Source organism: Gavia stellata, chromosome 5 (assembly GCF_030936135.1).
Source record: "Gavia stellata isolate bGavSte3 chromosome 5, bGavSte3.hap2, whole genome shotgun sequence".
NCBI lineage: Eukaryota > Metazoa > Chordata > Aves > Gaviiformes > Gaviidae > Gavia > Gavia stellata.
The window spans coordinates 7,122,173-7,150,132 of record NC_082598.1 but is presented as its reverse complement, the minus strand read 5'-3'; the positions used below and the strand labels follow the sequence as shown (position 1 = coordinate 7,150,132).

At 52.4% G+C, this 27,960-nt stretch overlaps 1 protein-coding gene across 1 annotated transcript; it reads left to right on the top strand.

The window, feature by feature from the left end:
• The first annotated feature begins 2,465 nt into the window (after positions 1-2,465).
• ATOH8 (atonal bHLH transcription factor 8) lies at positions 2,466-27,459 on the top strand. Its single transcript, XM_059818047.1, is given in 4 exon segments — positions 2,466-2,634; positions 2,637-2,917; positions 17,493-17,684; positions 26,239-27,459. Coding segments are annotated over 4 exon segments (648 nt in total). The 3' UTR covers positions 26,245-27,459.
• Positions 27,460-27,960: the final 501 nt, after the last annotated feature.

The following is a 27,960-nucleotide window of genomic DNA, read 5'->3' as shown; positions in this document are numbered from 1 at the left end:
TTGTATGCACACAGCGTCCGCGCTCCGCCGTTGGCAGCTGTCGCTGCTGTATCGTCTGAGAACAGGGCACAGACGGGAACAGGCTATATGCACCACACAGTGCGTCACCCCGAGGGACAAGCACCATCGTGACCCAGCCCTGATTCGGGCCTCCCCAGCTCTCTTGTGATACCCATAACCACAAGGCTACTAAAATGAGAGAAGGGGAAGGTCTGACAGGCAGTTATGTGACTAGGGACGCTCAGGTTTAGGTTTCTTCTTGGAAGCACTCCGTAATGCAGCTACCGCCAAGGGAGCAGCTATATAACCAGCACCCAGAAAATACACGCGTCTTAAGGGCAAGACGTGAAAAACAAATGGCGTAAATGGCTGCAAATTCCTTTGTTTCTAATAGGCTTCCTCTGTTTACCCCCCGAATGGATTTGGTCCACGTACTCAAGCTGGAACAACAAGGGGATTTTAGGTAGGCAGAATTTAATGGCTGAGACTGAAATTTGGCCAAGATCTTGGGTTTAATCCTCCTTCGCTTGTGAGAAGAGCCACCAAATGTTTAACACAGGCTGCCCCTGAAAGACAGACCCTGCTGGAGGGGCTGGTGCTACTGCCACTCACCGGGACATTTGGGAGAAACCAGGTCAACCAAAAATCCCTTTGTTGGCTCTCATCTTTGAGAGTTAGAGGAACTGAGAGATGAAAGATGGAGAAAATGGTCATTAGGGCATGCCTTGGCATTAGTAGCAGTAATTCACAGGCTCTAGCTGAGGATATCAGAGCAGTTTGCCAGCACCACCACAAGGCAGGGGGGTGATGCTACCCGCACAGGGCACTCAGGCACTTCTGAGTCCAGTTGACTCACTTAAAGGTCTTCTGTAAAAGAAAATCAAACTGCAGTGACACCTGGGGCAGAGGATTTAATGGCGGAGGCAGCACGGCTGTAACAGATAGGGTGCTGAACCAGGACTCAGCGTATCTTCTCCAGTGCTGCCTCCAGTACCTCTAGTTTCTCCACCTGCAGAAGCCCTTGCTATGTCTGCTCTGGGGCAGCCTGGCCACAGTAGCACGAAGCAGAGGACATTAGCCACCAGGCAGAGCTTGTCTTGCTTCGTGGAGCTCAGCTAGGTCAATAGAAGCTCCCTCTGCTCGCCCCATGTGGTGCCGACGGCTGCTAGGTTGACATGCCATGGGAGGAGGAGTGGCGTTAGGAACCAACATCCCTTTCTCTGCAGTGAATTCAGGCATCTCACAGCTTACATCCCATTGATTCTCAGTACGACTTAATGTCTAAGGGGTTTAGGTGACTTGAAAAGAGAAGCCAGGTGCCTAAATAACAGCGATGATACTTTTAAAAATGACAGAGGACCTCCTGAGGTCCCTTCTGTCCTAAATTTTCCTACAGTCCTGTGAAATGCAGTTTATTCCCAGCGGTGCCACAGCTCTGACTGTGACCTTAGGCAAGTCCCTGCACCTCTCCATCCCTCCCTCCCACCCTGCCCGCCTGCTCTGCAGAGACCCCTGGCCCTGCTGCGCTGGGGCTGCTCCCCCCGGCGTGGCTGGGCTAGGACGGCAGTTAAGGGGTTTCGGGGTGCCAGCAGAAGGCAGCCCACGGCTGGTAGCAATTACCCACGCGTCGGGGCTCCCTTGTTATCCCTGTGAAAAACAGAGCAGCTCTTTGCTGCGGAATCATTCTTCCAAGCGATCCGCAGTCAGTAGCAGAGCTGCAACCGGAGGCTTCAGGGAGCCGCGGAAGGCGAAGCGGCGGCGGGAGGGCTATCTGCGAGGCGGCGGAGCTTCCCCGCTCCCCGGCTCCCCATCCCGCCGGGCTGCCCGCAGTGCTCCCGGGCGCGTTTAGGAAGGCAACGTGAAGCCAGGCACTCCCCACCTCGCAGATGAGGCTCTTGATGAGGGGAGCGAGTGATCGGAGGGGAGCAGCGGGCTGAAGGGGGGTTGGAAACCAGAGCAAGTCACGGATTTCCCGGGGGAAGCAAGGGGCCGGGGCGGCGGGGGGGGGAAGCACACACGGTGGGTCGCGGCGAGTCTCCGGGGGGCAGGATTTCTCTTCCATCGCATGGAAGAGCGAGATTAAAGAAGAAAGTGGGAGTCGGGTGGGAGGGAAGGGAAGGGAAGGGGGGTGGTGGGGGGGGATGAACAAAGGAGATTGGCAGCACAGCTGTTTTGGGAAGAAAAAAAAAAAAAAAAGCCAGCCTTCCTGTTTCTTTAAAGCCGCTCATCTGCGCGGCGGGCCGGCTGCCGGCGGTGGGAGGCAGGCTGCGGGGAGCCGCGGACGGACGGACGGACGCACGCACGCACGGACGGAGGGCGCCGGCCCGCCGGGGCTCCGCTGCCCGCCGCGGCCGAGCGGGCGCAGATGGGCGGCAGCGGGGCGGCGGCGGCGGCAGCAGCAGCAGCAGCGGGAGCGGGGCGGCGGAGCAGCCGCTGCTGAGCGCACCCGCGCAGCGCCCCGCGCCATGCGGAGCACGCCGCTGGCGGAGGGCGAGCCCTGGCCGCGCCTCTGCGCCGCCGAGCTCGGGGGGCTGCGGCGGCTGCGGCGCAAGCACGGCTGCAAAAGTTTCCGCGTGGAGCTGAAAGTGCTGAGCGGGAGGCGGACGGGGCTCCGCGCTCCCCCCCCCCCCGCCGCCCCCCCCCCGCCGCCCCGCCGCCCGCCTGGGAGCCGCGCAGCGCCGCGCTCGGCGCCGCCGCCGCCAGCGCCTTCCCCGCCGCGCCGCCGCCGCCGCCCCCCGCCGCCCGCCCGCCGCCGCCGCCGCCGCCCGCCGCCTCCCCGCGCCCGCGGCCGGGCGAGGCGGCCGGCGTCTCGCCGGAGATCAAAGCCCTGCAGCAGACGCGGCGGCTCTTGGCCAACGCCCGGGAGAGGACCCGCGTCCACACCATCAGCGCCGCCTTCGAGGCGCTGCGGAAGCAGGTACCTGCCGCCGGCCGGGGCACCGCGCCGCCCGCCCCCGGCCCCTGCCTCCCCGCGGGGAACCGGGGCTCCGCGGGCGGGCTGCGGGAGCGGGGCGGCGGGGGGGCGGCGGCGCCGGGCATCGCTTTGCGGATCCGTGCCCCCCACCCGCCCACTGCGCTCTCTTTCGGGGACGCCCGAGGGGCGCGGAGGGGTGCGCGGGCGCGGGAGAGCGCCCGCTGCGCCGTGCGCCTGCGGGCGGGGGAGGTTAGAGGCAGGAGCCTGAGGAGGACGCCTGACAGCAGGGGAAGTCGCTTCAAAATGCCTGGAAGTACCAACCCTCCAACTATGCTAACACTCAAGATAAATAAATAAGGGCTTTTAATTCGCTTGCAGTTAGAAACTTTGGGACTTTTTTTTTTTCCCCCCAGAGAGAGAGTGGCGTGGAGGGGGAAAAAATGAATCAAACCCGAGAAAGCCCTGCGAGGGAAAACAGGGTGGAGAGAGGCGCGGGGCTAAGCTTCGAGCTGGGGTGATGCTCCTGCACCAAGAGCACGTGTACTTGCTGGCTCTCCTGCTGGGGTGGGCTGCCCCAGAGGGATCGCTGGGAATTTGGGCAGCAAGATGCTCCCGTTGACTTTTGTGCGGGGTGCCTGACCCCTCAGGGCCCCTGGGGTTCCTGCAGCCACCTCTGAAACTTTCCGCGTGCCCTATGTCTGCCAGGGATAGCCGAGTTAAGTTGTGGTCCCTTGCCAGTTAGTTTCCCATGATTTTTACTGTAGTGTGTGCTTGAAGTGTGTACGGTGCCGGACTTCCTTGGGGAGAGGTCTTGAAAATCCTCGTGGTCGTCTGTGAAGGATAATAGACATGTTCTCACTGGCAGGGTGGATATTCTGGAAGGTAAATGAAGCTTTGGACAAAATCCCTTCATCACCTCCTCAACATGTGGAAGGTGAGGAGAGATCCAGAGAAGCCGCAAGGTTTTTTTTTCTTCCCCAGAAGGGTAAATCAGCGCCCCAGCCCCTATACTCAGCCCTATACTTCCCTCTGCGTGTAGGCACCCTGTAACAGCTCACCGATAGACAAAGATGTGGTGTCACACTGTGCAAGCCCAGCTGTCCCGGCTTCTCTGCCTTTCCAGTAAATGCTGACGGGACTGTTCCAGGTGTGTAGGAAGGAGGAGAGGCACAGGGCTTGGAGGGCTGTGAGCTGCAGATGAGCCTGATTGTGAGAGACGCTGAGCATCGCCTCTCCCAGGCTGGTCCCTCCAGCCCAGTGGCAGCAGCACGCTCTGCTTGTGGGGGGGCTCCCACACCCAGGCTTTTGGCTACCATCTTTCAGGCATTTCTTACCTAAGCCATTCCCCAAGCACGCGTGCGCGCCTTAGGACTCGGTCCTGTTCCCTGCTCAGAGGAGCTCTGCTTGTTCCCGTCTCCTCTGTGATACCTGCAGCCCTTCCCAATGACCGCTGTGTGGGGGGTAGCTGCACCCCAAGAGTTAATCCTTCCCCGTCATCTACTTCTGCAAACAGACTTCCAGCCCCGACCTCGGTAGGAAGCGCAGGCTGAGATTGGGGCTGTATGTCAGGAGAGAATTGCTGATGAGTGTCTAAACGAGCGAACTTTTAATCACCGCGCGGTGGTGGGATCTGACAGCTTCTGTTATAATCGCGGTAATCCAGTGTGTGCTGGATGCTGTCCCTCCGGCGCTGAGAGGCCGCCCCTTGTAGGTGCAAACTCCAGACTTGATATATTTTGTTTCTATAAGCTGCTTCCATATCTCGGTTGTTTGGCGACTGTGTGTAACGCGCTTGGAAGTGTCAGTCTAATTCTCTGTGGACAGACATCTACACCACCAAAACCGCAAGGGGAAGTAGCACTGATTTCCCAAATCACTGGCAATCTTGTTCTAGGCTGAGCCTCAAGCAGAAGTCAGGCAAGCAACAAATTAAAGCTGCACTCTTTTGGGAAATGGGCAACTCTTGAAAAGCCTCAGATTCCTGGCCTTGGCCCTGTCTCCATAAATCATTTCAGCCCTGGACTCAGCTGGGAGCCCAAAGAGCCTGGAGAACAAGTTGCTGTCCTCTCTTCCCATGAAAGCCGGTCTCCAGGGTCAGCACGGGAACATACTGGCAGAGCTGTATTCGCTCTGCAGAGAGAAAGAAATCATTCTCTGGGAAATGTTTGCTGCGAGGTTTTCCTAGCAATTTGCTGAGGGGTGGGCTGGCTGTCCCGACCATCATTGGATGACATTTGGATTCATTTCTTGTTGGGCTGCCAACGGCGTGCTTGGTGCCGTACGTGACATCAGGTGACAGTCAGCTTCCTTGCACATACGCACGGGGCTGGCTTGTCACTCAAATCATTCACACCGGTGCCGGCAGAGAGGTTTTTGAGGAGCCGTTTGGATCAGAAGAGAGGACGTTGTTTTCCGTCACGTCTTGGTCAGCAGGGCCGGGAAGTGGGAATATGGAGGGATGTGTTTGTAGAGGTAAACGCAGTAGGGAGGCTTTCTCTTGCCTCGAGTAAGCGCCGTCTTTTCACATCCCCGAGCATAAAAAGGGCCTTCAGCCCCGTGCAGGAGGCAATCCCTGTGTGCCGTCAGCCGCAGACCTTGGTTTACTTCTCGTTCCTCGGTTAGTCCTCCGTCCCCTCCTTGTCATCACGTATCAGGCTCTTAAGCAGCTGGGAGGCTTTTCCTGAGACACTGAAACCGATACCTCCCCGCAGATGGGTGGGCGAGGAGCATAGGAGAGTGCCGTGCTTGCACGCAGCCAGCCCCGGCACAGTGCTCCTTTGGGAAGGGGTCGGGTGCTGGATGCGGAGCCGCTGGAAGCAGGAGCCCCGCTCAGCCACCGGTACCAGGCACCCACGCAGGTGTCGTCCCTGTCCTCACCCTGTTTGGATGCGTGGGGCTGGAGATACCCATCCTTGCTGGCATACGCGAGATAAAACCCCAGTGCTCGCAGGATCAGGCCCACCGCGTCCACACCGTAGGGAGCCCCTCCGTGCCCAGTGAGGAGGAGGGGGAGGAGGAAGCCATGCCTCTCTGCAAGACACCCTCCCCATCTCGGCAGCCCACCCGAGGGCGAGCGACTGGCACGCAGCGTGCCGGGCAGATGGGCTGACAGCGGCGTCCCCGCGCTGCGCAGCTGTGTACATATGGCACACATGTTTCGGCTTGTGTCGGCTAGCTCTCCAGATGGCAGGAAGGGGTGGGTTGTTTTTTTCCCCAGCTCTTGGTGGAGGAAGAGCCGACCACAGTCGTTTCACACAAGGAGAGACTAACCCAGCCGCGTCCCTGAGCACTTAGCTGTCCCCGGCTCGCCTACGAAGCCAGGGCCCCCTCAGAAGTGGGAGGTAGCTGGGCAGCTGCTGGCTCTGGGAAGCTGCCTGCTGTTGGGAGAGACGTGACGTTGCCATTGTGCTCGCCCCTTGGTGTCGTGGCCACCAGGAACGAGGATCTCTCTCCCTCTCTCTGTATCGATCTGCTGCCTTCACCATGACACTGAAGTGGGACTGAAGAGTGGATGCTCCTGAGATACAGCTCCTTTCCCCTCGTCTTGGCACTTGTGATCTTCAGCTACGCAGTTTGGAAGAGATTTCCCTCCCTCAGTCACCCAAGCATCATTTGTCCAAGTGATCCTTCCACTGACAGCGGACTCCTGAGGCTAACAGCATAGTTCCCTGTGGAAAACACTCACCTGCTCTAAAACACTTGGAGGTGGTGGATTTACTTCTACTATACTGTGCTTTCCCTCTGCTGCTGCCTTTCTGGGTGTCCCTCCTGGGTGCTGCTCCTGTCCCCATGGCTGGGCTGCTCCTACCCGGAGCACTGGTCTTCCCCCCTCGGATGCCCTGGCAGGTGCTGGTCAGCGGGTTCTTGCACTGTCCCAGTTGCTCCAGGACCCCCCATAAGTGACACGACAGGTTGTCACTTCCATCCTTTTTCTGTCCCTCTCCCTGCCGTTGTGGGTGGTCAACAAACCCAAACATCTCGGATGCAGACAGAGACGCAGCACTGAGTTCACAAGAACCCGAGGTCATCTCCTCCTCCATCTGAAGTGCCCTTGTGCTGGTGGATGTTCCAGTTCATGAAGCAGTGCAGCCGTTCGGAGGAGACGAGATGCGACGACACCGCTGCACATCTCCAGAGCAACTGCTGGGCAGGCCAGGCCACAGTTGCCGGCAACGCTGGCTCCTTTTTTCTGTCTGCAAATTTCTTTTGGCAGCAAGAGTCTCTTACTCCAGCACATCCGAAGCGTGAAACTGAACCATCTGAATGTTTATTACAGCATGGACTTAGCCACCGGGTTTGCTCCTGGAGGCCTTGGCCGGGAGCAGATAGTGCTCTCCACGGTTAGGCTGCAGCAGGCACCCAAGCAGACCAACTCCCACCAGTATATTGCACTCGCAGGAGTTGCGATCAAGCTTCTCAGCTGTGCTGACAGACCCTAAGGTGGCAGCAAACTCTCCCTCGACGGATGGAGACAACCACAGCAGCCTTCCTGATCTGGAGCCTGCCTAGGCTTGCACATCTGGTTTCTCTCTGGAGCACTGCTGTCCAGCTACTCCTCAAGAAAGCAACGCATCGAGCCACAGCGAGCTAGAGTCTGCGCCGGGAGGAAATGTGTCCACCGACATTTCTTTTCCCTTGAAGTACATTGGCATTACCAGGGCGCTCTCTGCCTTAGCAGCTGACAGCCTCGCTCTCCACACTCCTGGGGGTTCTGGAGATATTTTAGGGTTTTATAGGGCTTTTTAGCTGCCGAGTGGAGGGGGTTTTTTTCCCCCCACTAGCATCCTTTCACTTTTTGCTGCCGGCATGCACGTGGCTGCTGTGGCTTGTTAAATCAGTGCAGAAAAGACCCCGCTCGCTCCCGCTGGGAGCGTGGTGGGACGTCAGGATCAGCAGCCTCAAGGCCACAGGAGGTGGTTGCGTTGCTGTGGGGTGGCGTGGGGACGAGCTGTCTGCAGGGGTTTGAGCGAACAAGCCAGGCACTAAATGCAGGCAGGACCTGTGGCTTGAGCAGTGCCTTAGCCACAAGCCGGTGGAGGCTGCGGCTATTCTGGGGATGCATCATTTACGTGCTCACCCTGTTTGTGTGTCATCCCAAAGGCGGCTGTGGTTTGTCACCTCTGCAGGCGGGACACCGTATGCGACCAGTGTCGCTGGCGTGTCCTTACTGCGTGGTGGGGAGGCTGAGAGCTTTCCTCCATCACCTGCTGATATCTCCCAGCCCTATTCCCAGTGATTCATCCCCCCATGGTCCCACCAGCAGGAAACCCTGAGATGCCTTAAAGCCCAGCTCCTGAAGACAAATGGCCCGTCGAGCTCCCTGGGGGTGACAGCTGGGCGGGGGTTTTGGCCCTGCTCCGCGGTGGCGGTTGGAGAGATTGCCGCTGGGCTTCGGGAGAGTCGGAGCATCCTCCACACGTTGCTCGCAACGTGTGGTGCCACTGCTGCACATTGTCATTCAACAGCGCAGCGTTAACCGGAGCGTCTCGGTGGTTTCAGCCAGTCCGGAGTGACGCTTACAGTTATTTAGAGCCCGGTTGGGGCAGAGCGGGGCGGCACTGTGGTTTGACAGCTAAAGAAGATGACAAAATACTGGCCTGAAGCAACGCAAGGGGAGAGAAAATAAGGGAGAAACCAGACAAAAGGACAAAAATTCTGAAAACAATGACTGTGTGTCACCAAGAACGGGGCTTGTTTGCTCCCTGGGCTGCTGTCTAACTGATTTTATCCTCTGCTACAAATCCGCTCCTGTCGGGAGGTATTTGCTCTGCCTGCTGCAGCCACCCCGAGTTAACCTCTGTGTTTTCTTACGGCTCCCGCTGAAATCGGAGGAAAGAGCCTGCTTTTCTCTGTCGGGCTTTGAATCCAGCCTCCGCTCCCTGCCTTAATCCGCTCTCAAATTCCTCTCTGGGCTGCAGTCCCTGTGGTGGGGAGGTGGGACACTTTATGGTACCTTGCAGCAGAGCCTCCCGGGCTCTTTGTTCCCGACCTGCATCTCCTTTGGTCCATGCCGTGTGTGTTCACAATGTGATATATCCCGCCCCGGTTCCAGTTTGCACTGTCCCCTGTACCAGGCAGGGATGCGAGCAGAGCCACGCGTGTGCTGCGAGAGGGTTGTGCTCCTTGCAGCTGGCCACGGCCTCAGGGCAGCTCCTGGGTCTAAGCAGCGATAACAACGGAGTGGAAAACCCCATGGTGTCCATCAGTGGCTGGTGACTAAAGAATCACTGAGGCCAAGCTGGGGCTGGTGTAGTGACATTAGCTCTGGTGGAGCTTGTTCTCCTATTCCCCAGGTGAACTGGACCCATTAGACCTCAAGAGATAGAGAGGACCACTACTAAAACGTCACCCAAAATGTGTTCCCCACTATAGTGCTGGAGGGTAGCCCCTTCGAGAGAAGATTTTCTGTGCCCAATGGCCCTGGGATTTCTCCTGTGATACCCCAGTGGTCCTCTGTGTAGTTATTATTTTGGGAGGTGGTTCAAAGAGCCTGCAATAAAGCAAGAGCTTTGCTGCAGCCCAGCAATGTGGTATTTTTCACACGTGCTACTGAGAGTGTGTGTTGCGTGCTCTGAGGATGTGCAGGGGGCTTTGAGGGGGCAAAAAGTCCAGGAATAGTGCAGGAGGACTGTCCAAAACAGAGCGGAGCCAGGCCTGGGGCAGCGTTAACCAGACTGCCGTTTGGAAGAGATCCCCAGGGTGAACTCACCCAGCACCACACCTAGGCTTTGTTTGGAGGAAGCCAATTCATTCGCTCCAAGGAGTGAACTCATGTTTCTGCAATGTGAGCGATGGGGGAGCCAGGAGCTGGGAGGGAACCGGGAGCCGGGTTATTTGACAGCGTAGACCCACCCGAAAAGCGAAGGCGCCTCGGTCGGCACTAGTGTTCCTGCCTGAGCGATGCTGCTTTTGTTCTTGTTGGCATTTTTAAGCTAGGTTTGGTCGCTGGCTGGATGCTTTGCTGCCTGTGGTGAGGCAGGGATGAGGCTTTCTTTCAAGCTTTGATAGTACGGGGCTGCCCGTTCCCCACTGCTGCAGTCTGGTGGCAGAGAAGCAAAAGCCTCCCACACCCATGGTATGGAATAGCTGCCTATCGCTGGCCGGAATAGAGCTCTGCGGAGCATCTGACACCGTGACACCCACAGATGGTCGAGGGAGGTGGTTCTGCCCCTCTACTCTGCTCTGGTGAGACCCCACCTGCAGTACTGTGTCCAGCTCTGGAGTCCTCAGCACAGGAAAGACATGGACCTGTTGGAGTGTGTCCAGAGGAGGGCCACAAAAATAGTCAGGGAGATGGAACACCTCTCCTATGGGGAAAGGCTGAGAGAGTTGGGGTTGTTCAGCCTCGAGAAGAGAAGGCTCTGGGGAGACCTTATTGTGGCCTTTCAATACTTAACGGGGGCTTTAAGAAAGATGGGGGCAGACTTTTTGGCAGTGCCTGGTACGATAAGACAAGGGGTGATGATTTTAAACTAAAAGAAGGTAGATTCAGACTAGATATAAGGAAGAAATTTGTTACGATGAGGGTGGTGAAACACTGGCCCAGGTTGCCCAGAGAGGTGGTAGATGCCCCATCCCTGGAAACATTCAAGGTCGGATTGGACGGGGCTGTGAGCAACCTGGTCTAGTTGAAGATGTCCCTGCTCATTGCAGGGGCATTGGACTAGATGACCTTTAAAGGTCCCTTCCAACCCAAACTATTCTATGATTCTCTGGAGCCCTTCTCCAAAAGCACTTCCCTGAGAACCATGCCATTCATCCACAAAGCAGGATCTGGCCTTGCTGGGTTCAAACCCGTGCCATGCTGTCCCAAAGGTCCAATTCAGTGTGGTGAGCCATCGGCGGAAGCTGGATGCTGCTGTGCCATGGGCAGGAGGAGGGGTGTTTGGGGACCAGGGCCATGCGGCAGGCTCTCTTGCTGCACGTGGCAGTACTCTTGCAGGCAGCAAAGCTGCCTGTCTGGCAGCTGCAAGTTGCTTGGTGGCTCTGAACCACATACTGTGGTTCTCCTGGGTCCTAAGTTCAGGCACTCCATGGAAGCTGTCTACTTCCATGGTGCCATTACTGCAATCGACAGATGCACCGACTGATAACCAACTGCACTGAAGGGGTCTGGCAGTCCTGTGAAAGGACATCCCAGCAATGCTTGCGGGCTTTTCCATCACACAGCTGTATAAATCACCATCATCCCACCTGGGATGTTTAGGAGGACTCAGGGCACATAGCTGTCAAGAGCAAGGTGGGGCCAAGTCCCTTGCTGGTGAATCTCAACACACCAACTAGCCCATCAACCAACTGGTTCCCCAAGAAGTAGGAGGACCCATATGTGTTCACCTGCCCCCCAGAGCTGGACGAAAAGAAAAAGGCTGGCTCCAAACCCTTCCCAAACACGCTCCACAACGTAACACATCTTGAAAACAGGAGATGATCTTCTGGACAAGGCTTTTGGCTTGTTGAGGCTGTTACTCGTAGAATCACAGAATGGTTAAGATTGGAAGGGATCCTTAAAGATCATCTAGTCCAAGCCCCCACTATGGGCAGGGACATCTTTCACTAGATCAGGTTGCTCAAAGCCCCATCCAACTTGACCTTGAACACTTCCAATGATGGGGCATCCACAACTTCTCGCCTTCTCCTCCTGCCAGCAGCTCCCCAGACACCAGCCCTGGAGATACTTGGGGATGGTGAGAGAGAGAGGTTTCCCCCGTGCTCAGGATCGACAAGCAAGGAACACCAGCAGTCCTGCTGCCCCAACCTGCTGCCTTTCCCCCGAGGTGCCTTAACCCTGGGAAACGTCTGACTCACCCCGGGGTGGAAGGAGGGATGTACGAAAGCCAGAACTATTAAGCACTGGACATTTATATGAACCTTCTGGAAATATTTTTGGCAGGAGGTGCGGCACAAACAATGAGACAGTGCAGTTGCGCTGTGCGTTCAGACGCAGGGAAGAGGCAGCCAAATGCTCTCCTGGGGAGGGGGTCCTGATGTGTTTTAACTCCCAGTATAAAAATAAACCAGATGAATTAGCAGACAGGTAAAATCAGCAGCTTATTATGTTATGTCGTGGAGGAGCGAGCTGTCAGGAGGGCTTAGCTTACGCTGCATCGCAAACACGGATGTTTCTCTGCCTTGGAGCCACGCCGTCTTCCCTGCTGTACCCAGGGGGCCCAATTCTGCCCTGTGTGACCCTCATGTGGAGGGGATCTGTGCAAGTCTGTGCTGCTAAGTCCCATTTCTAGCATGATAAAGGAGAGGTCTGGACCCCCAGCACCCGGCACCCTTCTTTCTTCCAGCACTTTCGTGAAGCTTAAAAGCAGAGTGGAGTTGGCTTTACAGACGTTATCTGTACATGTCCAGAGGGTGTTTATAGAAATTGTATCTTATTGATAAGGACAGAGCTACTGGGCCAGAAGCTCGATGGTGTGAACTGGCTTTATGCTCCTAAAGTCCATGGGATGCTCCTGGCTGTTCCCCGCCGGCCCGTCGTGGTGAACATACCCTGCACCCTCATACGGCAGGGGTGGTTATTGTGCCCTTCCACCTGTCTTTTTCTCTAGTTGTTCCCCAACTTTGTCTCGCAGTGTCCTCCCCTGTGCCCTGGGTGAGAATCAACTCCAGGCCCACGTCTTTGGCGGATGACAGTGACCCTCTGGGGAGCTGCGGCAGAGCCCTGCCTTCCTCGAGAGGGCTGGCTGCCGAGCGGTGCTCCAGTCAAGTGTGCGGCAGACTTCCCGCGGGCTTCAAAGGGAGCATCTTCGGTCTTCCAAGGGCGCTGCCTCCGAATCGCAGACGTCAAGGATGGAAAAGACACGTTAGGTCACATCCCGTCCTATCTTCCTGCCAAAGAAGGGCTCTTCTGCACAGGAATACGTCTCGAGAGCCTGCGTCTTGCGTTGCTTCAGCCCCTGCCAGCCTGGGGATCACTGATAAGACCCATGAGACTCTGCAGAGCCCTTCGCAGACACAACCAACAAACATCCTCTGGCTGAAGCTCTGGTTCCTGCTGGTCCCAGCCCACTGCCGTGCTGATCTCCCAAAGCTGAGGATGGTGCCGGTATCATTTCCTTTCTAGCAGACAGCAGCATTCCTATGGATCGGTGTGAAATTTCAGTTGCAGTTCCTTCCTAATTCCTTTTAATCATTGCAAATATTGCAGGCAAGATGGTGCCGCTCAGCAGAAATCAGTGAGGTCAGATAACGGAAATATTTTCATTAACTGCACAGGAACTTGAGCTCTCCCCTGGTTCCCCCTGGCTCTGAACGGACCTGCTCAGCTCCCGTCTTCACAGCTTTCCCACCAAAGCCCTGATATCTGTTTGGCTCAGGTGTGATGAGCAAGAAGGTGACAGAAGGAAAGGGCTTGGTGCTCACCAGGAGCGTGACGGATGCCTGCTCGCATCACCTCCTGCCAAAAATCTGTATAGCGCAGACCCCGTGGGAGCTGGGAGGGTTACACCTGCGTGGCCACACTGGCATCAGACATTTTTCCCATTTCCAAGATGCTCGCTCTGTTTTGGGTTGGATTTTGAAGATTTCTTGGCATCCAGGTGTGTTGTTGACACCCTTCACTCCAGCTTCTGCAAATCTGTCCCCTCTTCCCTGCTGGATTTATGTTAAAGAAGGGATAAAACCATAGTTCACTTTCTCCCCCCTGCCCCCCCCCCCCCCCGCTTGGGGAAGCTTTGGATCTAGAGCTGAACTAAGTGGCTCATTCCTCTCTCAATTTCCCATGTTTAATTCAAAAGGAAACATTAAAATGGCAGGAGCTGAGCCAAGACAGGGAGGGTTCCTACGAAATCGTTATTCTAACACTGTTACCATGGCAAAACCTCTTATCTCCTAATGTTGGTGCCCCGCACCCATCACGGTGGTATCTGAGCTGCTCAAGGTGAACCTCTTCCCGCGGACGTACCAGGCAGCTCCAGTTTGGACTTTGCTGCAGCGTGTGGGAAAAGTGTTGTGTAATCCCAGCCGAGGGTTTTGTCAACTGTGGTAGCACTGAGGTCTTTCTTGGAATTTGTAGCAAACATGTCCTACAAAACAGTTCGGGTTTTATTTTGTTTCCTTTTTTTTTGTTTTTTAAATAAAAACAAAACACAAAAGAAAGAGAGCAAAACAGATGAGGAAAAAAGACATGAGCCTGCCTTCTTGTGTTGTAACTGGACAGCGTCTGTGCATCAGCCTCAAGGATTTCGTGGTCTATTTTCCTTCCACTCGGTTTAACTTCCTTCTTGCTCTAATTCTGAAATTATTCCCACATTTCACCGAATCCTTCCATTTTAGTTTCCATCTTGCTTTGGTCTTTCACGCTGCTGTTTGATCTGGGATCTCCACTGTTCTTGTTACACTGGCGTCGAAAGAGACTTGGGTGTTTCTGCTGCCCGAAGCTCTTGCTTGCAAAAGAACTCTCAGCTTATGGCATCTGGGGGCCAGGTATTATGGTCTGAGGGCAAGCGCAGTTGGTGGGTGCATAATGCTGGCAAAGAAGTCAAGGCAAGGATTTATAGAGGGATTTCGTTGGGCAAAAGGAGGCCCTTCGTGCCACCAGACTCCAACCGTTTTCAGCTACCCCTCTGATTTACTCTGGAGCGATGGGGACAACACTTAGCCTTGCCTTTTCCTTGACTGCCAGCGCTGCAGAGAGGTCTTTATAGGGCGTATCTCGAATCCCGTGGGACACGTAGTGCTGTTTCTAGCAGGAGGGGTGTGGAAATGGCTCTGTCCCTTTTGGGTTGGTGTTACTAGCAGATGTTTTTGCTCCATGCAACTGGCACGTGAGGTCAATGCAGCAGTGACACTGGGTATTCCCAGAGAATAAATAGATTCCATGCGATGTCTTGCTCATTGCAGGGGGGGTTGGACAAGGTGACTTTTAAAGGTCCCTTCCCACCCAAACTATTCCATGATTCTATGATTCCTTGCCTCCTCAGGGGTATCAGTAGCAGATGGTGTGTATAAAAAAGCTTTGAAGCTTGTTGGCTTGCTTCTGGAGAGGTTAGATAGTGCTGGGCACCTGGGCTGTATTATACAAGCCAACTGGCCCGTAGGGCCAACAGCATTAAATTCCACGTGCTCATGGATAAGGGTGATCCAACCAATGGTAGCTGGTTTGTATTTCCATAAGTTTTATGGCAGAGCTCCTCCCTAGGAGCGTTTGAAGAGACTGAGCAGCTTGGACAGGAGTGTGGGTTAGTGCTCAGTGGACAGGCAGGGAACAGTGGGTAGGGAAAAAGGGCTGGTTCCTGCGGGGAGGGATGTCATGGGGGGACAAACCAGGGCCTGACTCTGCCCTTAGCTCTGCTTCGAGCAGGGAGTTGGGTTGGAGACCCCGAAGGTCCCACCACCTGAAATTGGGGCTGTGTGAGCTGTGCTGCTGAGTATGTTCATAAATGACCTGGAAAGGTGGGTGAGCGATAGGAAGTTTGCTGACAATACTGCAGCAAAAGGTACGGATATTTGCTAAAAGGTATCAAGGATAAGAAGAACTTCAGAGGGACCTTATGGCTCTGAGTGACTAGGTAGTAGTATGGCAGATGAATTACAATGTAGATAAAGCGATGCATGTGGAAAAAACCGTACCATAGTCCGCATACAACATGATAGACCCTGAACTGACCATTATCTCAGATGAGAGAGACCTCAGGGTTTCTGAAGATGGTTCAATGGACATCTCAGGTCAGTGCCTGGTAGTGGTCACAAATCAAATCAGGAGTGATCAGAAAAGGAATATTAAACAAAACAGAGAGCATCAACATCTGTCAGATAAATACACAGAGCACCCATGACACGAATACTGTATGTTGTTCTGGTTCTTGGGGCTCCAAAAGGACATGTAGGACTAGGAAAGGTGCAGGGAAGAGCAGCTGTGGTGATCAAAGTTATGGGATGGCTTCCACACAACTGTCAGCTAAGGAGGTTTGGTCTTTTCCTTTTGGAAAAGAGGCAGAAGAGATGATGGAGGGCTAAAAATATGTGTCAGAGGAAATTCATAAAGATCCATTGTCCTCTCTTCTAGTACAAGAACTGGGGAATCTCAAGTGAAGACAGTAGGAGCTAAGTTCAAAACAATCAAAAGGAGGGCTATGTATATAGAATAGGGAGGAAACTTTGCAAAAGGATGTTGCGGGTGCTAAAAGTTGAAAGGGGTTCAGCTTACCAGACCAAATTCATGGACAAAAAGATCTATTATAGGTTGCTAAATACGGAGGAGGCACATCTAGCTGAGGGCATGGAGCTGACACTAGTTAGAGCCTGGCAGAATACTTGGGGAAATACTATATATGCCTGAGCTGCTGTGCTCTTCCCTTGGCATCTGCGTATGGCCGCTGTGGGGTTTGTGGAGGGGATGAACCCGTCTTACCTTATATAACGTCAGGGACATCACTTCAGGGATGAGCCTGGCTTTGTGTCTCTTGTGAGAAAAGAGAAGCTGAGGCATGAGCATGGCAAGAAGCGCTAAAAGATCTTCAACCGTAAGCAGAGTGTGACACCCTAGAGAGGTGAGGAGGATGGAGACTGGTACGGAAGCAGATGGTAGAGGGTCATTGAGGCATCCCAGTGATTCATGTAGTATGAAGACTTAGACTGACGGGCAGTCAGATGGCCCGAGTGGCTAGGATGGATTTCAGATAAACGCCCGGCTCCAGTTTCCCGTAGGCAATAGACTCTTGTGCATTAAAGGCTGAATGACCTTTAGCAATTTTGCAAACTAGCAAACGGGGCCCCAAGCCTATTGAACTCAGAAGAAGATCTCTCTTTAAGCTAGACATGTCAAAGTTGTGCGCCTAAAATTGAGCCTATATAAAGTGTTTTGCGATCAAAAAGCAATCAAACCTTCTGCAGCAGGAAGCGTATACTGTTCGGTTATTTAGACACATGCTGTTTAGTTTGAATTGTTTGAATGTTTCACATTGCACTAGAAATCTTCAAGGTTAAAGAAATAAATCGCGTAAGGTGTGGCCAGGGCCCTGAACCGGGCTCTGGTTTGGTCTTTTCTGGGAGGTGAGGAACCGTGATGGGGTGTTCCGTCAGGTAGGAATTACTGCCTCCGGGTCCTGCTCCTACAACATCATTGTGTTTTTGCAGGGGCTGGAAGTCATGATCGATGCTGTTTGAGTGCAAAAACACCAGGTTGTTATATATTTGCTCATACCCCCCTTATTGCCTTATTCTGCAAGACCTGTGATGGCATTGGAGCTACTTGCGGGGAGTAAGTTACTCAAGACGAGTAACTGGGTGGCATGGGAATTGCAGGTTTCCGAGAAAAACAGGGCCTCCAAGAAGTGAACCGAATGGCAGGCAGACATCCCAGGCCGTATCCTGCCATCGCATTTTAAGCAGAACTGCCCCGCTGAAATCAAGAGGCTTCGTGCTGCTTTTATCCCCATGGAGATCAGCGGGGGAGTTCTTCTTAAAAACCTGTTGGGACCATATGGCCTTTCATCGCTAGAGTTCCTATTTATGTTAAAAACCGCTAAGAAAATAACCTACAGTTGTTTTGTCATGCTTCAAGCAAGATATTTTATTTATCTGGCCTAATTTTTAATTTTTTTTTTTTTTTCCCTGTTACCCTTTCTAGGTTCCCTGCTATTCTTATGGTCAAAAGTTGTCCAAACTGGCCATCTTGAGAATAGCCTGTAACTATATCCTTTCCCTGGCCAGACTAGCAGACCTGGATTACAGCGCTGACCACAGTAACATGAGCTTCTCTGAATGCGTGGAGCAGTGCACTAGGACCTTACAAGCAGAAGGAAGATCTAAAAAAAGGAAGGTATGTTACAGCCTCCCCACCCTGCCCCCCAAATAACGATAAAAGTTACCAAAGGTGGAAAAAAAGAGGGGAAAAAAATGCAAAGTGTTTTCCTTCCTTTCTCGACATCTTGAAATTTTCCTGATTTTTCATCCCTTGCCTTTCTCTCTCGCTTTTTCTCCTCCATCCGTCTGATCTTGTAATAACCACATTCCTCTCTAATCAAAAGCTTTTCTCTCCTCCCCGTCCTCCGCGCCGGGCTCTTCCTCTCGTTAGTCGCCCATCGTGTTTTTAATATGAGCGTGATCCTATTAGAGTCATCTTGGGGCTGTTATTTGTTAAACCAAACCAACCTCAAGTCACCTTTTGGAGCCCATAAAACACGGTCGCCCGCCTGTGTTTTCTGTTTTGTTTAATCTAACACTTATCTCCAAGAAAAATCACCCGACAACAAAAAAGAAGTAGCTAATGGAGACGTTGTATGTATAAACACATTAGTAAGATGTATGACCTGAAGGACATGTGGGTATCTTGAGGAAACAATGTTAAATCTAATTACGCCTTGCATTCCTTTAGGTTACTTAACACTGAACCAATTAGGTGAAATCATCGTCAAGCGACGGGAGGAGGAAGCGGAGCTTTCTGCCAGTTTTCCTCTCGGAGAGTGACATGGGTGAATTAAAGGAGTGATTGATGTCTTTGTTCAGGCTTTTATGACAAAAAGAGTTTTGTAAACTTGAATTGAACTTCCCCCTGCTTTCTGGGCTCGCTTGTCAGGCGGGATAATAAATCAGCGGGATTTTAATGGATGAATGGGCAGCTAAGCCGAGGAGCAGGCTCCTTCCCTGGTGTCGTTAAGATCTGCCTCCGATTCGGGGAGGTTTCCTCACTTTTCTCCTCTTTAGCCCAACAAATCATCCTGCAGCAATTCAGTTTATAAATAAACACAATAGCACACTCCCTGTCGCTTCCTCTCGCTGTCACGGGCTGTATTTATGCCCCCGGAGCAGCAGTGCCAGGCGGAGATGCAGCACGGCTCACCCACGGCCAACAGCACCAGCTGAAACTGGGAGGTGCGGGGGAAGCTCCCGGGCACGACCCAAAACTGGTGGTTCATTGTGGGTTCCGTAGTGCCGCAGGCGGTGGTGTCCCAGGGACACTGATGTGATGCCACCAGCCCTAGGGCAAGGTGAGACCTGGGTCTTGGCTCCCCTCCCCAAGCCAAGGTGGGGGAGAAGAAGAGGGTAAGCATCCTTTTGGGGGCTTCGGCCGATTGCTAATTGGGTCTTGGGTCCCCTCTCCAAGTCAAGATGGGGGAGAAGAAGGGGATGAGCATCCTTTTCGCGGCTTCAGCAGATTGCTAGTTGGGTATTGGATCCCCTTCCCAAGTCAAAACGGGGAGGAAGAAGAGGATGAGCATCCTTCTTGGGGCTTCAGCAGATTTCTGGGCTGGTGTTCAGGCTTTGGGTGCTCAATGGGCTGAGACCCATTGTCTTGGCTTATGTAAACCAACACGAGCTTAAAGACAGAAAACACGGAGCCAGATTTCAAATGGCTCCAAATCCCAGGGTGTTCACATCTGAGGGTTAGGGCTGGGCCCATCCTTAATTAAAAAAATAAATTAAGAATTAAAAGCCTTCCATTTATGGCATTTGTTCTCTAAAGTTTGCTCCGGAGTGGACACGTGGAGAAAAGCCCCAAGCCCATCGAGAGCGCGTGAACAATGAAACTCTCATGGGGCGTCGGCACATCCCGCCTTCCAACAGGCCACCGCCGATCTGCAGAAACAGTGTCACCAGGAGGAAATCTGCCTTTTCTCCACATTCTTGAAGGACACCCGCCCTAACCCTTCTCCAAAGGCCCTCTCCAAAAAGAAAGCTGGGCTTTGTACCTGAGGCAGGGTCTTGGTCCCTGCTCTGCTTTGCTTTTCTTTCTGGAAAGTGCCTTGCAAATGCATTTCGGCTAATTGGGAAAGTCCAAGTTTAGGGCAGCCCAAGAGCCTGTGGATTCCCCTGGCTGATAGGTATCATTTTATTTCCAGCAGTATTTGCTCAGGTGGTGGCAAGAGCACATTAAGCTGATGATGAAGCCAAAACCAGTAGGTACCACTAAGTAACACCAGTAATTCCCACTAGATAGGAATGAGGATGCAAAGCCTGGGTTGGTATCTCCCTTTCTCCTTGAGCCAAGCAAATCGATGTCATTGTGAGCACGAGGGAGAGAAATGCCGTTGTCAGAGGGAAATTATGGATCCAGGATGGCTGTGCAGGGAAGATCCAAGCTCTGGATGTCAGGTGGTGTGAAGGATGTCGCTCCTGGGGGGTCTCACGCAGGCAGCTGGATGAGGATACAATGGCTTGGCCCAAAATCACCGCGCCCTCATTAATTTTGAAATCGGCACGTTTTTCTAAGCTGTGTGTGTTTTTAATCAGGTCTCCGAAACCACTGCTTGCTGTGCAGTTCCTCTGAATTATCGACTTTGGGGCGGTTGTTATATTTTTGTTGTTGGTTTTTGGGTTTCCTTTTTTATTCTCTCATAAAAAAAAAGGACATCACAGCAAGCCCGAGCACAGACCTCCACTCCTTGATCTCTACCGTTGGGTCCACAGCACCCTTATCTCCTGCCATCTCCATTTGATTGTGTCTCTGCCTCTATCGCTCGCTCTCTCAGCTCTCCGATTGCGATGTGCTATGGCACCGTGAGCTTTTCACACAAAAAAGTAGCTGGTTGGAGTTTGTTTTGGCAGGCAGCGGCTCCAGATGTTGCATTTGCTGGATTGTGCGTTGCCTTTTGCTTTGTTTTTGAGGGCGAATTATCTGCTGTCCCTAATGTTAGGTTGTTGTTCAGACTTTGCTGTTGCAATAGGAAATTTAATGGGTGATTTTCCCCCCCTTTCCACTCCATTTTGTTAATTAGGAAAGTTGGCTTTAGCCTTTCAAATTTGACTAGGAAAAACAAAGTCCCCTTTCCAGTCCTAGCTACAGTTATATGGTGATTTTACTTGTTGTAATTGAGACTTGACCGAGGGTGTTTGGTGATGGGAGAGCTCATTTATGAGCGGCAAAGGGGGTAATTGAAGGGCTTCAAATGCCGTTTCCTTTAAAAAGAAAGCTGCATGGGGGGGGTGGTGAATTCTGATGATAGTCTTCATTTTTTAAAGCTGCCTTTTGCTTGGTTATACAAGTGATCTGGACTAAGCCTTGCCCTTCACTATGCACGCAAGAGTCGCACCACGTTGGAGATTTGGGTTGCGACACTCTCAGCAGGGCCCCGAGTCCTGCTGGAGCCACACTGATGTCCTGGGAAAAGCAAGGGATCTGCCCTTGGCTCCAGCCAAGAGCATCCTCCGGCAGTGTTGAGGACACGACAGCAAAAGGAGGTGGATCAGAAAGGGGAGTCCAAGTTTTCTCATCCTGGGTGTACCCTGTTTCTGCACGGGACATGAGCCCGAGCGGCCAGAGATCATCTGAAAGCCTCGCACGGATTTTGCAGGGTTTCGGGTCCAGCCTGCTGTTTGCACAGTCTCGTTTTATAGCCTTTTCCCCCCAGGACCAAATCCTGGTGCCCTGCAGGAAGGCGGCGTTATGGCTCAGGGTAGGGTTAGGGCTTTAGGGTGCATGGCCGGGTGCTGTCCCTGGAGGTTGGTGTTTCTGTGGGTGCAGAGCTGTGCACCGCAGCCCCCCACGTGCCCCAGCCCCACAGGATCCGGCCCCCAGGGCTGTGGGGCAGATCTTACCTCCCCACCCTGCAGCACAACCGCAGCCCTTCGGTCTACACAGAGCAGGGTCCGACCGCTAACAAATACCCTCTACAACACACCCGGCACTGAACAGAAACCCCCGAGCGCTAAAAAAAACCCACCCAAAACTCCCATCGCAAGGTTCATTTTCTTTTCCTTCCCCTCCCCTCTTTGCTTTTGATTAGCCCTCGTGCTAGGCAGCAACATCGCCGCGGCCATGGGAGCTAAGCCGGAGCGGGGAGGGATGGGTGAGGGATTTTTTTTTTGCTTCATCCTCCCCCCATCCCGGCTCTTCTGGCAGTCGCAGACTCCAGATGTTCGGAGCGCGAGCTGGGAAGTCCTGCTGGCGCCACTTGGGGCAGAGGGCAGGGGAAAGGCACGCGAGCTGGAACCCGGAGTACTCAGTCACTGCAGGACTTGGCGCATTCCCCAGCTCGCTGCTGGCACATTCCCCGGCTCTCTCCTGGCCATCTGTTCCAAAAAAACACTTTCAGAACCTCATCATCACTCAGGATACAACACTGCGAGCAGCTGTTAGCGAGGCAGAAGGAAAAAAAAAAAACACACACACACACGCATTAAAAAAAAAAAAAAACCCAAACCATGCGAAAGGTCTCTTTGTGAGAGAGGAAACTGGGTTATGAATAACAGGCGAGCAGTTGGAGCTCAATAAAAGTTTTCGGCTGGAATTTAGTTTCTTGTTTTTGTGCCTGTGTGTGTGGATGCGCACAGACGCAAGGAATTAAAAATTAAAAATGCGCTCTCTCTATATATATATTCCCCGATAATTAAGTGATATAGAAGCTTACATAGAATGAAAAGCCACTCTATTTGTTGCAGTCTGCTGCACTAAAATGGCTCACATTGTGTATGTAATTATTGCATTATATAAAATAGTTATTGTGGTGTTCTGCCATGCCTTGATGCCGCCTCATTGCTACTTTGCTAAAAGCAGAGCTCCCGCTGTAGGTAACACTTATTCCCGCTGCAAAAGTCAAAGGAGGGCGTTCTGCAGGCATATTTACTTGCAGGAGTGAACAAGTTAAGGTTTTATATTATAAAAGAGAAATGGTAGTGGCAGCCTTGATTTGTGTGGCACTGAAACCATTCGCTTGGAGCATATTTTTTCGATAATGCTGTATCACGACTCGTGATTTATTTAGACAGCGTCCTGAGATAAAGCCACAGCTCCCACCCCCTGGTTTGCGCAGATGATCCTGGCTGCCGGGGCTTGCTGTTATTGGTCATCTGATATTGATTATTATAACACATTCAGAGCCAGTACAGTAAAAATCTTGATGCTCTGCATGGCATTTCTTCCTCGCCGCTTCCCGTCCTGCGTGTGGGAGAGGGTCTGATAATGAGGTTCGACCTCCCTTTCCCTGCAGTTTGACTTAGCAGAGGTTCCTCTTTAAAAATAGCTTCATTTCCCTGCTAGGACTTGCAGGCGAGAGCGGGCAGCCAGCCAGTCTGCTTCCCCACGGCCGCCAGCTCCGCGGGCCCTGGGGAGGAGCTGGACCACAGGAGAGCAGCGACCTGCTCCGAGCCATCCGTCTGCCTGCGGGACAGCGGGACGGCAGCATCCCCGGGGCAGGGGGGCGTTTGATGTGTCCCTGCAGCCCGAAACAGCAGTTGTAAAAGGGGCACGGGTGTGAGGCTAAGGGCTCATGACAAGTCCGTGAACAAGTTCACCCAGCGCTGGGCAGGGAGGCGGCAGCAGCTCTGTGCATCCCCGAGAGCACCGCACACACGTTGGCCCGTCGGGGGGGGTTGAGCATCAGTACCCCAAAGAGCAGGGCCGAAAGCTTTTCCTTGCAAAAGGGATGTGATGTGGGACCCCGCTGTTGCATGACAGCACCCCAAAACCTCCTTTGCTTTAAGGAGCGTTGGAGCAGCTGCCTTGCAGCATGCAAAGGCTGGGGCCGGAGATTTGCTCTCATGGTGGGCTCCATGGAGCGTAGGCTCCGTTCCCTTTGTAGTGAGGGTATTACCAAGAATAGGGTAAGATCCACCCCACAGATATCAGGTAACTACAGCAAAAGGAAAATGTGAGTAGAAGAGACCGGAGAAGCCCTGGAACAAAGGCTGACTCAATTCCAGAAGTGCTTTGATTTATAGAGATTGAAATGCTCCAGGATGCTGCAAACTCACCAAGGTCATTGGGCCAGTTGTCAAATTCAAGAGCCATGGGAGTTCTGATATTATTAGTTTAAAGCAGACCCTGGTTAATAAATCTGTCTTCAGAGCTCCTGGCTGGAGTGGAAAAGGGTGGAGGGGGAAAGAAAGGAGCCTGTTCCCACCTAACATAACCCATGGCCAGTGTTGGGCAGCGCCTGGGGACTGACTGAGCGGTGCCAGTGAGGTCTGCTGAGCTCCTTCATCGTGTTGCAGAGGGATCTCTCCATTCCCCTTTCCACTTCCTTCGCCTCGAAGGTATGGCACGATTGCCCTTACCTGCCCTTGGCTGGTTTGTACACACTCCCTCTTGCCCCGCCACGGCTGATCTTCCCCAACTGCAGATTGCAGAGCATAGACCTGCCACTTGAGGCTCCTCATCCTAAAACCATCCTGCTTCCCAAAACCCACCAATGCTTTTTATCGGCATCGAGCACCCTGAGCCAAAGGGGAGGGTGTCTCTGAACGAACGCAGGAGGTGTTAGAGCTCGTGGTAATTTCTAGCTGCAATCTCTGGTCCTATTTGTTGAGCACTTTACAGAGCACTGGAGGCACAAGAGAGGGGACCAGGGGCCCTGTGACTCCGGTGGCTTTGGCTTAGGGCGTGAGGCTGCTACTGCTGGGTAATTCGCTCCTGCAGTGGAAAAGGTTTTGCTTGCTAAGACTGCTGTTCCAGACGGGAACAGGGGGGATTTGTCTCTCTACTGTCTTTTAATATTAATGAGAGCGGTCATTGCTTCCCTCCTTTTTCTTCTTTTACATTCTCTTTCCATGTGGGATAAATCAACCAACCAACTTTTCTATTACAGGTTATTAATATATAATATTTATTGTTGGAAAATAATTTTAGGGGGTTCCCAACAAAAATGTTTGCGATACACAAGGCTGTTTGTCCTTCTCCTACCTAAACCTCATTTATTAAAAATCCCGAATCCCAATTAAGGCCTTGAATTAGGGCAATAGTTTCTGCATTCTCCTGCTCCGAGCAGCACCAGGTAGTGTCTTACAGTTAGCAGAGACATGTCCTTGTTGATAATAATTGCAATAACGAGCTCTGTTTTCAGATTTGGCGTGTGCCAGATGTGAAGAGTTCATTATTGCTTACCTAGGAGAGCAACCAATGCAGGCTGGGACTGATGGAGTGACATTTATCCGGGGACTTTGCTATCGCTGGGATGTGCTGGGATGCAACCTGCCCATGGCTCCGTCCTGTCCTCCAGCAGAGCCGCACGGCCAAACGTCTCCTCCTCTGTATCCAGATGTGCTGACCCCAACTTCACAAGTCCAGGGTCCAACAGAGACCAGCATTTCTTGCATGGAGGATGACCTGGGCCCTTTCTGTGAAATAATCTTATCGAGAGAAATCCTGATGGTCCTGGGGCAATGCTGTGCTTCTTGGGGTCTGCACTTTGCAGGAGAGGGTGGCAAGGTGGATTTTGGGTCCCCCTGCCCCTTAGCCTGGCGTGGATGCTCAGCTGTGATGGTTGATCTCACAAGCAGCTGCCCTAATGATAGTAATAGAATAAATGAAAAAAAAAAAAAAAGGTAAAATAAAACATCAGTATCTTAGTAATATTTTATACCTTAATGTTACAACATCCAGTAATGGAAAAGGAGAAGCGGTACAGAAACAAAACGGATTGAGGAAAAAATGTTTTTCAGGCCAAGATTTAAGGAGTTTGACCTTTTTAAGACTGTCAGAAAGACGGCTGATCTGTCTAGGGAATTGATGACCGTGTCCAGAGAACCTTCAGAGGCCGTACTGCACCCTGATGGGCTCTTAAATCCACTGGCAAAAAGCAAGAAACAGTGGTTGGACTTGGTAAATGGGATCTCATTTCCAAGTTTCTAATTCCTAAGTTACTTAAAGGAGGATTTAGGAGCCCACGTGATGAAGGCAGTTTGGACAACGGAGATGTGATCTCATGAAAGAGCGGGCCCTGAGGATTTTACTCTGTTTTGAACTATGCTAACGATTGTGGGATATTCGCAGGGCTTATTTTAATGTTAAAGGGGGTTTAGATGAGGTTTTCCCTGTCTGAAGCTGCTGTGCTTTGGAGTTGTGCATTTTCCAGTGGACCTGGCTGTAATACTCTGTAGCCAAATGCACTTACCCGAGTACGTCCGCCACGGCTGTGACTCGCAGGGGGACGCGCAGGCACAAGGGACAGGTTACAGTCCTGCAGGCTGAGAAGCTGTGCATGCAGGAAAGTAAATGCAATCATGAAAATACAGACATAGACACCATATCCTGCAAAAATCCAGCTTGTCCCGACTCCTTTGCTTTCCGTCTGTAATTCTGAGATCGGCTTCTGAAGCTGCAAATAGACCCAAAAAGCTGCAGGTCTTGTCAAAAGCAGGTATTTGCCATAATTGCTGGGGTTTTTGCAGCAGGAGCTGGAGCCAGCACCTAATTACCTTGTTGCATTTCTTCCTCAAACCATCCTCGTCCGCTCTCTGCCAGTCCCTCCGCTCTATGTGGGCTCTGGCCACCGTTGTGGCACCTACAGGTGGTTACTCTGCAAGCCCAACTCTTAGCAGGTCTCATGGCCAACGGTCCCCAAGGACACCCCAGCGTGCGTCAACGACGGTCGTTGGTGCAAGGAGCTGCCAGGACGCCATGTGTTCGCTGTTCTGATGGTGCATCTTTCTCTTTCCAGGAGTAAGAACCAGGAAGGGAGGATTCAGAAGAGCTTCCAGCCAGAGTTACATCTGTTCTTAGCAAAGGTTGCACGATCTAGATGAAGACTGCAAGCAGCCTTTTTGCAGAAACCCCTTTTCGAGATGACGATTGGCCAAGGAACTTTTTTGATCTCTGGAAAAGAAATGAAAAAAAGGAAAAGAAAAAAAAAAAGGACGGGGATGCTTCTTATTGTTGTTAAACCAGCCACCTTTTAGTACGTGCAATTTATTTAGCACTTTTCCCTTTGCTTAACTGGGAAATGTTATCCTCTCAGCTCATGTGTACAGTAATTTTTTGTTGTTGTTGTTGTTGCTGTTGTGCCAAAGATTTGATGGAGCTTCTACACTGTGTCTTATTTTTGCCTTAACGTTAAATCTTTGAGCCAAAGAAAAGTCAGAGGTGCCATTCAGGTGGTGGCGAGCAGGCCAGCCAGCTGTCAGTGACAAATCCAAATCTCTGAATCCTTCTGTGAGTCGCCTCTTATTTCTCCTGCCCGCACTTCTCTGCCTGCAGCCCTGGAGCCAGCGTGCAGTGTGGGCAAGAGCTGGGACAACACCAAGTCATGCTTCGGCATTCAGGTTTGCTTCTTTCTTTGAGCTACTCTGTAGTTCTGCCTTTGGGGCAATTTCCTGACGTTCCTGCCTGTGCGACATATCCACAGGGTAGAAATACTGACACGAAGTGAGAGCTGAAACAGGAGCTATGAATTTTTTTTTTATTAATAAATAAATAAATACAACTAAATAAGCAAAAGCTAAGTGCCATGTAAAGCCAAAAAAACCCCCGAAATCAAAAGACAGTTCAGCAAGGGAGAATGAAATGCAGCAAAACAATTCAGCGGGTCTTACAGGTTTGTGAAGTCATTTTTTCCACGGGGTTTTTCAAGTGGTCAGAAACCCATGTAATGCAAAAGCATTTGAATCCTATACTGTACCTTTCACTTCAAATTGAAGTAAAAAAGAGAAAAGATTGAGAAACATTTGCTTGGAGTAAGCAGACTTTATAGGTAATGCAGTTCGTATGCAAGACATCTGCTAATGATGGGGGGACAGAGTTCTGTGTTCAAGTAAAAAAAAAAGTATGGGTTTCCAAACATATTTTGTTTCCCCACTCAAGGGGAAAGGTTATTTGCGAGGCCAGATTCGCATCCTGGCTACATCAGCGTAAATCAGGTTCCTGGGTGTCTGACTTACTCCAGTCTGAGTCTGGCCGGGCACGGCCGGGCGCTGGGGAGGGCGAGGGCTGGGGCGGGCGAGCATCAGCGGGCAGGGGAGGGGAATAGTCTCTGTTTTACTGGCGTGAATACAAAACTTGAACTCCTCGGTGCCTGCCCGTTTATTTCCCGAGCTGAGCAATTGGCCGAGCTGGGGAGCCGGGATGCAAAACCTGAGCTCACCGGAGCAGGGTCTGGGTCTGGGGGGAGCCAGGCTGTGCAGTGGCGGTCTGCTCGCTGCCAAGTCCCCTGGCCCAGGCCAGGAGGGGCGAGCTCCCGGTGAGGATGCTCGAGATGTCTTCTACCTAATTTCTGGGACACACGGGGGACGGCTGTGTCCGAGCCACCTCCCAGGACCTCATTATACTGCTCACCCCTCCGCCCTCACCGCCGGTCGTTATTAGCAGCCCAATAAAATACATTTTTAGATTGTCATTTGTATTTCTTTATTAAAGCACAATTTTTAACCCTGACTTTTGTTATATA